The sequence below is a fragment of the Myotis lucifugus genome, unplaced genomic scaffold (genome assembly GCF_000147115.1).
Source record: "Myotis lucifugus unplaced genomic scaffold, Myoluc2.0 scaffold_128, whole genome shotgun sequence".
NCBI lineage: Eukaryota > Metazoa > Chordata > Mammalia > Chiroptera > Vespertilionidae > Myotis > Myotis lucifugus.
This window is the reverse complement of record NW_005871176.1, coordinates 3706679-3718375: the sequence shown is the minus strand read 5'-3', so window position 1 is coordinate 3718375 and position 11697 is coordinate 3706679. Positions and strand designations below refer to the sequence as shown.

At 57.7% G+C, this 11697-nt stretch overlaps 1 protein-coding gene across 1 annotated transcript in view; it reads left to right on the top strand.

The window, feature by feature from the left end:
* The window catches only part of MYOM3 (myomesin 3), a 50985-nt gene that overhangs the window by 3404 nt on the left and 35884 nt on the right, over positions 1–11697 (top strand). Inside the window, 8 exon segments of the mRNA XM_006094083.3 lie at positions 8–94; positions 347–423; positions 1630–1789; positions 2749–2906; positions 7060–7155; positions 8781–8869; positions 10378–10422; positions 10876–11016. Of these exon segments, the coding sequence (XP_006094145.1) occupies positions 8–94; positions 347–423; positions 1630–1789; positions 2749–2906; positions 7060–7155; positions 8781–8869; positions 10378–10422; positions 10876–11016 (853 nt within the window).

Below are 11697 nucleotides of genomic sequence, written 5' to 3'. Positions count from 1 at the left end.
GGTGGAGCGCCGCCAGGAGGAGGAGCAGAAGGAGCAGCGGCAGCACAGCCTGCACATGGGCTCCTCGGTGCAGAGGCGGACCTTTCCGCAGCAGGTGGGAGCATCAGGGACCCTGCCCCGGCCACTGCCCTACCCCTGGGGTCCCTAGTCTGAGGGGGGGCACAGCCCTGTGCTCTGGAGGCTCCAGCCTGAGGGGGGAGGCATGGCGCTGCTTCCTGAGACCCCAGTCTGAGGGGGAAGGCACAGCCACGCCTGCTGGTCGCTGGGGCGGAGGTCGGTAGCTGCAGCCCTAAACTCGGGAGCCCCGGCCAGACCCCCGCCATGCCTCTCTTTCCCGGGCAGTGAGGAGGAGTACCAGTTCAGCGCCGCAGACCACGCCCTCGCAGCCGCCCTGGCCCTCACAGCCTCCTACGAGATGTCTTGGTGAGTGAAGCGACCTTTCCAGAGAGCCCTGGGCTCAAAGGGGCCATCCATCCAGGCCCCGCGTCCTCCTGGGCTCCCACTCTGCGCTTCACGCTGCCCAGAGTGACACATCTAGACCAAAGGGGCTAGACCAGTGATGGCGAACCTTTTGAGCTCGGCGTGTCAGCATTTTGAAAAACCCTGACTTAACTCTGGTGCCGTGTCACATATAGAAATGTTTTGATATTTGCAACCATAGTAAAACAAAGACTTATATTTTCGATATTTATTTTATATATTTAAATGCCATTTAACAAAGAAAAATCAACCCAAAAAATGAGTTCGCGTGTCACCTCTGACACGCGTGTCATAGGTTCGCCATCACTGAGCTAGACCAAGGTCAAAGGCCAGGACTGTCTGACCACAAAGCCCACCTCGCTGCCCTGAGTCCACAGGCAGTCGTGAGGGATCATCCCCGAGAGAGAGGGTGGGGGCCCACCCTTCCCCAGCTGGCTGCACATGGGGGAGGAGGAGCATGTGAAGGAGCCCCAAGTTTCAGACACGAGTCCCAAGACTGGAAAGGCCTCTGAGTGTGAGAACATCAGGAGGCCGCGCCCTGGGCTGGGAGGCCTGGGTCCTGGTCCTGGCTGACCCGAAGCAAGTCCCTGAGCCACCGGTGTCTGTCCTGTCGCATGGCGAGACCTGCCCGGCCGGGGTGTCTCAGTGGTTGAGCGTCGACCTATGAGCCAGGAGGTTGTGGTTCGATTCCCGGCCCAGGCGCATGCCCACCCCCAAACAGAGCAGCAGCTGCCGGGTTGAGGCTCAGTCCCCAGGAGGGGGCCTGCAGGAGGCAGCTGATCGATAATTCTCTCTCATCATTGATGTTTCTCCCTTTCCCTCTCCCTCTCCCTTCCTCTCTGAAATCAATAAAATATATTAAAAAGAAATAAATAAAATAAAATGGCAAGACTAATGCCTGTCCACTTAGTTGCAGTGAAAACAGGAGGGACAATGGTTTGTGAAAGGGCCTTGCAAACCATATTGAGAGCAGCTATTATGCACCTTCTGTAAGCAGGACCCATGCACAGTATTTTGGAGGCAAGAGAGGTTTAAAAGTTGCTCTTGTCCTCGAGGAGCGTAAAATACAGGTGGCAATGCTGGGCATGGGGATGGCACTGCCCTTCCCCAACGCTGGGTCCTCAGCCACTGAGTCCTCTGTCGCCACAGGGAGGCCCAGCTGAGGCGCCAAACCTCTACCGTGGAGCTGGAGGAGCGAGGGCAGAGGCGCGTGGGCTTCGGCAATGACCTGGAGAGGACGGACATCGCCTTCCTCCGGACCCAGTGGCTGCTGCGCCAGAGCCGCGACCGGAAGGCGCTGAGACGGCGGGTGAGGGGATGGGCGGGTGAGGGGATGGGCCAGGGGCCTGAGGCCTGGGACCCATCACATGCCACCCACCTCACTCTACCCCCTTCTCTCTCTTTTTAAAAAACATATCTTATTGATTTCAGAGAGGAAGGGAGAGGGAGAGAGAGATAGAAATATCAATGGTGAGAGAGAATCATTGATCAGCTACACCCTGCACACACCCTACTGGGGATCGAGCCCGAAACCCAGGCATGTGCCCTGACCGGGAATCAAACCGTGACCTCCTGGTTCATAGGTTGGTGCTCAACCATTGAGCCACACCGGCTGGGCTCTCTACCCACTTCTCAAGAAGCAGCTGGACATCAGGAAAGAACCCCGGTCCTGGACGTGGACCTGGGTTTGAATCCTGGTGCCCCATCCCCAGCTGTGTGACCTTAGACAAGCCACTGATTCTTCCTGAGGCTTTCTCATCTGCAAAATAGATGTCTGTGGTTACCAGCCCCGTGCTGAGATGTGAATTAAATGAGACTGAGCTTCTAACGTCACTTTCCCAGGGCCCAGAACTCAGCAGGCCCTCAGGAAATCTATTCCTGACAAATGCCGGGGGTTGAAGTCACGCTCCTTACCCCCTCCCTGGGCAGGAGAGCAATGCCCATGGTTTTCACATATTAACTCATTGGATCCTCACTCCAGCCCCACAGGAGGGCGGGGGAATGTTATTATCAGCCATTTTGCAGAAGAGGAACCTGAGGACTTGCCTACGGTCTCACAGCGAGGAAGTGGCAGAGTTTGGCCGTGACCCCGGCCCGCTGGGTCCACGGGTCATGGGCCGCACTGCCTCTCCGATGCTGCTGAACGCTCCAGCTCCCGTGGGTCTGACTCCAGAGCCGGGTGTCGGGTGTCGGGGAGAGGTGGCCGTGAAGATGGGGGGGAGTCGGTGCCCAGGCTCAGAGGGGTCACAGACCTGCTCCTGCCTCCAGACAGAGGAGAAGGTTCGGGAGGCCAAAGAGCTGAGGGAGCTGTGTTCCGGCCGCGGGCCCTGGTTCTGGATCCCACTTCGCTCCCACGCTGTCTGGGAGCGCACCACGGTCCTGCTGACCTGCACCATCCAGGCCTCGCCGGCACCCCAGGTCACCTGGTAAGACACTGGGGCTGGAGAGAAGGGCCCTCGCCTCATCTCTATGGTTACGTGAGTGTGAGTTCCTTACTCCCAACATCCTCCAGGAGCCCAGTCCCTCCCGCAGCAGTTCCTGCTGCCTTAGAAAAGCTGCAGCCCCACAGACCCTGAGCCCTGCCCACCCCCCCACCCCCTGAAACAGAGCAGCAGCTGTTGGGGAGGCTCAGAAGGGGGTATTCTTAGCTGCCTCCCAGCCAGCCTGGGGCTAGAAGACTGAGCCACCAGGGAGCCAGCACTTGTAAAAATACGATTCTGGTGGCATGAGAAGGCAGCTGCTCCCAGCTGGGGATCTCCAGGGTTAGAGGATGGTAGCAGGAGGCAGGGCAGGGGGCAGGGGAGGAGGCAGGGAGGGCAGGGGCCCTACAAGTAGGAGCTCAGGCCTGGAGTGGGAACCCTACACTCCAGGCCTAGCTCTCTCTCCCTCTACTAACTCACTGTGTGATCTTAGCTACATCTCTTAATCTCTCCAGTCCTGCCTTAGTTTCCTATTCTGTAAAATGGGTTGAAGACCTCCTGTCCAGCTTGCATGTGCTGAGGATCTAATGCCACAACAATGTGGAAGCTCTCAGAACTTGAAAGGTGCTCGAAAAGCAGGAGATGTCATTCGTGGGGGATGGCAGGTGTCTCCTGAACAAGCTGGTGGAGATGGGAGTGGGCATGGCCATGTTCGGGGTCTCGGTTCTACGACTGAAGGAGGCGTGTCCTTCACACAGCTGAGCCCACTGCTTCCTGAGTTCCCCTGAGTCTAAGGCCCATTATCACTCACACTGGAAGATGAGTAAGGGTTTTCAGCCAATACAGTGGGGCCTTGACTTACGAGTGTCCCAACTAACGAGTTTTTTGAGATACCAGCTGTCTCTCAGCCGATTTTTTGCATTGAGTTGATAGAGTAATTTGAGTTAACGAGCTCCTTAACGAGCTCGGTCTCAGAACGAATTAAACTCGTAAGTCAAGGCCCCACTGTATGTACAAGAAGTATACTCTGTCCCAGGCCCTGACTCGGGCACCGTGGTATAGAAATGACTCAGACACAGCCTCAGCCTCAACTGGGGGAACTCTCAGCCCAGAAGAGAAAAGTCGACACACAGAGAAATGAATTCATGAGTGACATTTGAGCTAAAAGCATGAAGGTGGAGGAGGAAGTGGCTACCTCCACCTGGAGGATCCAGGAAGGCTTCTCGGAGGAGGTGCCATATAAGCCAGATCTAGAGGGTGAACAGACCACGGTCTAGTAGGAGAGAGAAGATAAGCACACAAAAAACGAGGTCACCAAAGAAAAAGCAACATCTAATACTTGAACCCGCTTTACATTGACTCAGCACTTTTCTCTCATTTGAGCCTCGAGGCCACCCATGAGGGAGGGACTATTGTCCCCATTTCCTAGATGAAGATATCAAGGCTCAGAGAGGCCGTGTGTCCTAGGATTCAACTTCAGGTCTTTTGCCTTCCAGCCCATAGCTCTTTCCACGGCCGAGAGAGTAGGAACGTCATAATTATAGTTCTTTTTTTTTCTTTTTCTTTAAAGCACACATAGTGCTTTAGAAGTCAGAGAAATAGAGAGCACTTAGGCCAGGAGCACTCAAGAAAGGCATCTTGAGGGTGTTGACACTGGGGCAGGCCATTGCCAGGTGGCATTCATTCAAACAAGTGTGCCAGGCACCATGCAGGGCACTGGAATGCTGTGGGGTCCAAAGCAGTGCCTGCCTGCAAGTTTCTGGTCCCATAGGAGGACTGCGTCCGACAGCTGGGCTGGGCCAAGTGGGGGTCAGGCCTCAGCTGTCCTGGCCCGGCAGCCAGCCCTGCCCTGCCCGCCCTGGCACTGAGGCCCACCTCGAAGACATTCTCTGGGAGCCTCTCGACAAGGGGCTCGTTTCTACCCCTGCCAGCACTGTTGCCACAGCAGGGCGACGTTGCCACAACAGCATTCCTTGTTTGTAAGGGGTGGGAGCCAGGCCAGGCCCACCTCCCGCTGCAGGGACTCAGGTGCTCTGTGCTCCTGGCTTCAGGGGCTGTTTCCATCATCAATCACCTCCCACAGGGCCACACGTCATCCTGGGACTGGCCTCCAGAGCTCTGTCCAGGCCCCAGGAGAGACCCAGCCCCCAGGCCGGGAGGAAGATCCTGGCCCACCAGGCTTGTCAGGAGAGTCCTTCATTCAGCAGTTATTGAGCGCTTCCTGAATGCAGGGGCAACAACAGGGCAGGGTAGGCAAGGCCCCGTCCAGCCATGTTAATGCTGCAGAAGCGGGCCCTGGACATGATTCTACCTGATTCCAGAATCAATCTCCTAGGCCGAGCAGCCTTAGAAATGAAAATATGTAAAGAAAAATATAAACTTCGATAACTCTTTTATGTGGCCATCTCTAAGCCAGGCTCTGGGCTGGGCGCCTGCCCTCACTGTCTCATTTGATGCTGTTTTGTGATTGGCGGCCACTTGGGATCATCAGCACAGCCCATGCCAACGAGGGCCCACTGTGCAGGCAGGAGAAGCCCAGAGGGAGGGCGAGATGAGCACCGAGGTCCCTGGCCGTCCAGGTCATTCCCAGAGCTGGCCAGGCCGAGGTGTCTGGAATGTTCCGATGGGGGGGAGGGGAGGGGCTGACCTTGGCCCCCAAGCCTGGGAGAGGTGGAGAGACTGGGCATGAAGATGAGGCACCACCTCCCCACAGAAGACCTAGTTGGGTTCCTTTCAGAAGTGGGTGTAGCCTGAGGTTTATGTGGGAGAGCGTGGGCAGGGCACTGTTTGGTTGCCATGGAGACAAACAGGGCAAGGCGTGGGAGAGCCAGGTCCAAGGAAGGCAACGCACTGAGGCCAGGGTGCCCTCTCTCGGCTGAGGCCTGCTGTCAACTGCAACCACCACTGGGGCAGAATGTCCATGCAACGCAGAGAGGCCCAGAGAGGGGGACTGACTTGCCCGAGGTCACACAGCAATGTGTCAAGGCCTCGCAACCTTCACAGACTTTCATCTACCAGCCCCGACTCAGGCTCCAGACCTCCCGCAATGGCCTATGGACAGAGGCAAGAACATCACCTCGGACGGGAGAGCAGGACCCAGTGTGCACAGGAGACAAGCAGCGGCATCCAGAGGCAGAGGGGACCCGCTGGGCCACCCTTGGGAATCACCTGAGTGTTTCAAGCACACCGATGCCCAGGTCCCACCTCCAGAAATTCTGATTTTAATTCTGGGATGCAGCCTGGGCATGGAGAGTTTTTTAATGGTTTAAATAAGATAGTTTATTTTTCTTTCATAAAGTGTCTGATGTAGACAGGGTGGGGCTGCCGTGGCAACTCGGCTCCCGGGTTACTCAGGGATCAGGCCTGGTCTTCCCTCTGCGAGACAGCCGTCATCCCGGCCACAGTCTGCCTCGGGGTGGAAGGGAGATGACGCCGAAAGGGGCGGGAGCAGCCACATGACACCTGTTTTCCTTTCTGTTGACAAGACTCAGTCACATGGCTACACCTACCAGAAAAAGAGGCTAGGAAAGATGCTATATAGTTAGAGGCTCAGGGATCGTTTCTGTCCCTTTAGAATAAGAGGAGAATGTCTATAGGAGAATAATTAGTAGTTTCTGATGCAAATTCCCAAATTCTTATGTTTCAAATCTGGGCATGGAGATTTTTAAAGTTGCCTCTAGTGTTTCAAGAGTCAAGATAAAGAGCCGCTGTTCTGAGGGGTCGACAGGGAGGGAGGGAGGGATGGGGGTTCCTTCCTTGGCCACCCGCCTCAGAGGAGAGAAAATCTAGGTCCTATTCCCTGGAGGTACCCCGATATGGGGAGGAGCAGCTATCCCTAGTTACAGGCCCCCTCTTCTCTGCCCTCCAGTAGAGGAATGAACTCGAGAGCATCTATAATGTTCAGGGCGCTGGAGAAAAGCTTTCCACATCTTATCCCATTTAATCGGTGTAACAACCCTTCAAGGTTGGTTGCCTTGCTTACACCCATTTCTCAGATGAGAACAACCGAGGTTCAGATCAGTGAAAGTGCTGCCCAGGATCACACAAGCGAGTAAGCAGCACAACGTTGAGGTTGGAACCCAGGTCCGAGAGACTCCAAATCCTTCCCGCTCGCTCGAAACCACACTGCCCGCCACAGCTCGATGTACTGTCTCCACAGGTACAAAAATGACATGCAAATCGATCCCCGCCTCTTCCCGCCTGGGAAGTACCGAATCACCAACAACTACGGGCTGCTGACCCTGGAGATTAGGAGGTGAGACAGAGCCATGAGCCCCAGGCCCCCACACCCCTGAAGCAGGATGCCCAACCCTTCCTCGGAGCTGTTTCCTGAGCGCGCAGCATCTTCAGAAGAGTCTGGGGTGCTTGTTAAAACACCATTTCATGGAAGGACCCTCCTCTCACCCCCAGAGATTCACATGAAGTAGGTGTGGAGGGGGGCCCAGGAATCAGTATGTAACACGCACCCCATGGGGTTCAAATGCCTTGGAATACACAACGAGAAACGTGGGCCAGAGGCTAGTAGCAAGGACTGAACGCTGAGCGAGGCAAGTTGGGAGAGCTCCTTGCTGGGGGAGAGAAACCACAAATCCTTACACACACACACACACACACACACACACACCTGCATGCACTCACACATACAAGTGCCAGGGGAAGCAGTTTGAAGGGAGAGTTAGGCCTTTCGGGAGATGGTGAGTCTAAAGCAAGGTTTTGCAGGAAGAGGCCACGTGTGTGGGGGAAGGCACGCAAGCAGTCCCCAAGTGTGCATTACTTGTGGGCTGCCATGTGTTGATTCCTCCCAGCGCCAAGCCCTGTGCTCGGTGCTGCACAGTCAGGGGACAGCGCCCACCACTGTTCTTGCAGGGAAGCCTGTGGCAGGTGAGGAGACAGAGGCTGCGAGAGGTCAGGGTCCTGCACAGCTTTCACAGGGCAGGCCCGGGGTTTGAGCCAGTCCCTCCATCTGGGTTCCTCCCCATACACCAAACCCTCTACTTCAACCAGCTGGGGCTTCAGAGACACGGGTGTGAGCGGGACACTGATCCTACCCTCCGAAGCAATGGAGGGGCACACGGATCAACACCTGGCCGTACGATGCTACAGAGGGAGGTGTCCCTGGGCTGCGAAGCCAGGGAAGGCATGCAGGCCTGGGAGTGGGGGTGGGGGGTGCTTGTAGAGGCAGGTGGGACTGGCAGCGTGAAACAAGGATCCCTGCCCTGAGCAGCCAGGGGGAGAGAGGGGACACCTAGGGGCCTCTCTGCTGGCTGATGGGTGCCAGATGGGCCCCATCCTGCCAACTACTCTGTCACTAGGTGCCTCTGGGATGGAGCTGGCCCAGGCCTCCACTGCGAACATGACAGGGTTGGCCTGGGTGGTGGGGAGACCTGGGCCTGAGATTGAGAACACCTGGGCATCGGGCCCAGTTCTGCCTCGGACTGGCAGCGTGTCTCGGCAAGCCCGTGCCCGGAGCCTGCTCCAGGCCTCTGATCTGCAGGTGTTGATGGGGGAGGTCATGCCTGGGAGAGGGCTTTCCGCCCTAAAGCTGGTTGAATTCCAGTTGCTGTGTGACTCTGGGCTCGGCACCTAACCTCTCTATTCCTGCTGAGTCAGCAATAACAATCATAGCTTCAGAGCACTGTCACCTGAGAGGGGTTAGGTGCTGTCAGCTCCCCAGTTCCCAGAGGTGGACACGGCATGGAGGGGGCAGTGGCCAGCCCACAGGCACACGGCGTTTCAGAGGTGGAGCCTGAGCCAGAGCCTGAAGTCTCCCCAGCCCCAGGCCTCCCTGTTAAGCCCCACCTTTCCCACCGCAGCTGGGGACTTGAGCTTCCCAGGGAGCCCAGCAGTCTTGGGGGGCACTTCTCCCTCCCTCCTCCTCAGGTGCACCATGGAGGACACGGGCACCTACACGGTGAAGGTGAAGAACGCCTACGGCCAGGCCTCCTCCTTCGCCAAAGTCCTGGTCCGCAGTAAGTCCTCCCGCCCCCACAGGCCAGGCCGGCCCACAGCAAACCCAGGATGAGCAGATGAGGACCTGAGTCTGCGGTCAGACTCCAGGAAGGGCCCTGGCGCAGGGGTATTCGGCCTGGGATCCGGTGACCAGGGCAGCCAAGGAGATGCTTGCTTCCCTGGGTTCTTTGGAGCAAGTGAGAGTCCCTGCCCTCAGCCTGCACAACCTATACAGCCGTCTCCGAAGAGCGCTTGTCCTGTCAGGCTGGGCTTGAGTCCAGGTCCAGCTCAGGGCCTCTGAGGGTGACCTGGCCCCACCTGCCCTGCTGAGGGGTCCTCAGAGGCAAAGGCCAAACCCTACCAACTCCCTCCTGACTCCCACTGCCCCATTTGGCTGGGCCCAGAATCAAGCCCAAGGTCAGGCTTCAGGCCCTGCCCCCTCTGCCCGCCCATCCTCCCCCTCACTTCCTCCAGACCCCGCTCCCCTCTCCATCAAGGCCAGCAACTTCGGATCCACCAGGCTTCTTCTTGGCCCCCAGACTCCAGCCAGGTTCTCACTGAGACCACCCACTGCCTGCCACCCCACCCTCCCCTGCTCTCACCTCCGTAGCATCTGTAGGGGTCCTCGCGGGAGGCCTGGGGCTGGGAGGCAGGCGCTCTGGGTTCTGGTCCCGAGTCTTCCACTGACTCTGTGTGACCTCGGGCAGCAGGTCCTGGCCTCTTTCCAGGGACCAATGCCACATGACAGCTTCCGGCTGGTTGGGCGATTATACCTCAGTTTGCTCATCTGTCTGGGAGGGTTATAAGGGCACCAACCCGCAGGCCTATTGTGGAATTAAGTTAATATGTGGCACGTGGTACTTACTATGTGATCAGAAGCGTTCTTACTATTCTCTGGTGTCTGTGCCAATATCTCTTTGGATTTCACCCTTACGCCCCCTGATGGCTCCCTTAGCACTGCCCATCCCCTAACCCCACCCCCACCCCACCCCGAAACCCTGGTCTGACCAGGCTCTACCTCTATGAAGACTATGTGATCCTGGCTGTGAGTCGGGCAAGAGAAGGAAGCCATTTATTTATTTACTTATTTAAAAATTTTTATGGATTTCAGAGAGGGAGAGAGAGAGAATCATTGACGTTGCCTCCTGCACTCCCCCTACTGGGGATGGAGCCCGCAACCCGGGCATGTGCCCTGACCAGGAATTGAACCGTGAGCTCCCAGTTCATAAGTGGACGCTCAACCACTGAGCCAGCCAGCTGGGCAGGAAACCCTTTATTGAGCACCTCTGGCTGAGGCTTTGTTCACGTGAATTCACTTGTTCAGACCCCACCACCACCGGGTAGGAATCGCAGTCCCCATTTTACCGAGGTAGAAACTGAGGCACAGAGGGGTGAAGGAGCTTTCCCAGAGCCCAAGGGGGAGCCCCTCTGTCAAACAGGACTCAAACCCACACCAAGGCCATGCTGCCACAATCTAGCAGGAACGTGGGTCTGAACCGCCTCAGACTCCGCGTGCTCTGCTTTTCAGCTTACCTGGGGAAGGATGCCGGCTTCGACTCGGAGATCTTTAAAAGTAAGGAGGCTGGGGGAGGGCTGAGCCTTCGGGGGGAGCGGGGCTGGGACTTCTCGTCAGGCCGCCCACAGCCCCCTTTTAGAATACAGCCGTCCATTGCCCACTAAGGAATGTCCCCATGGGTTTGCCTCTGAGCTGTTAACATTTGCAGGCTGGTTTCTGGGGGTCCCAAGGCAGCTGCTGAGTTGCCCAGTGGCCAAAACGGAGTGAACAGGGCAAAGGCAAAAAGACAAATGGACGTGACCTTTGGGCAGTTGCTCTTTCGGCTCATCTGGTCCCACCCAGATCATCTCTCCCCCAGCCCAGGACCAGGCCCCCCTCCTCGTTTAAAGCACCTCAAGAACTGTGACTAGAGAGTGGGGACACCCCAGAAGGGTCCTTGCTCCCACCCAAGCCCCAGGCCAGGCTGGCGGCCTCAGGAGACTTCTGTCCTCAATGTCTGGCCCCACCCAGGACTGATGTTCGGCCCCAACGTGGACTTCACCTCGGTGCTGAGACCGGTCTTCGCCCGCGAGAAGGAACCCTTCTCCCTGACCTGCTCATTTTCAGAAGACGTATTAGACGCAGAGCAGAACATTCAGTGGTTCCGAGACGGTAGGACCCCCGTCCCGGGCCCCAGCCTTCGGAGGCAGACGTGGAAGGGGGACTGCAGCCCTGGCTCCCTGGCCAACCCTGGGCCCCAAGCATCCGTGTGGCAGGACAGGGGGAGGCCCAGGCGTTCAGGGGCCCTCGGCCTGGGAGGAGGGAGGAAGCCACTGCCCGTGGAGAGCCCGTCATGGTCAGGCCCTGGCTCAGCCCTAAGAGTGAGCGATGGCATCCACAGCCACGGGAACAGAGGCCAAGGCCAGGGGGCAGGAGGACACAAGGGGGTTCAGGGCAGCTTGTGACAGTCGTGCAGGGCTTTGCAGAGTCCGGGGGTGGGTGCTGGTGAATAAACACCACCCGGGAGCTAGAAGACCCGGGTGGCACAGGCAAGGCTGCAGAAGGCTGGTCAGATACGGCAGAGAGGTGCCCGGCCCGGGAGGAGGACGGCTGGACCTCCTCCCCACCTGTGACCAGGCCCGCAGCCAAAGGACAAGGAATACAGCCACCCCCACCCCACCCCAGCACGGCAGCTCTGAGCCGGGCAGGCTGCACCTGCCAGGACAGGGGGGGGCGGAGGAGGGGAGGGGCCATGGGGAGCCCCGAGGAACAGCTGCAGTAACCAGGGTAGATGTTTTCCCAGCCCGTGGGTCCTCCAGAATAGAGGTGCCGACAGAAGAGAGGGGCCTTGGA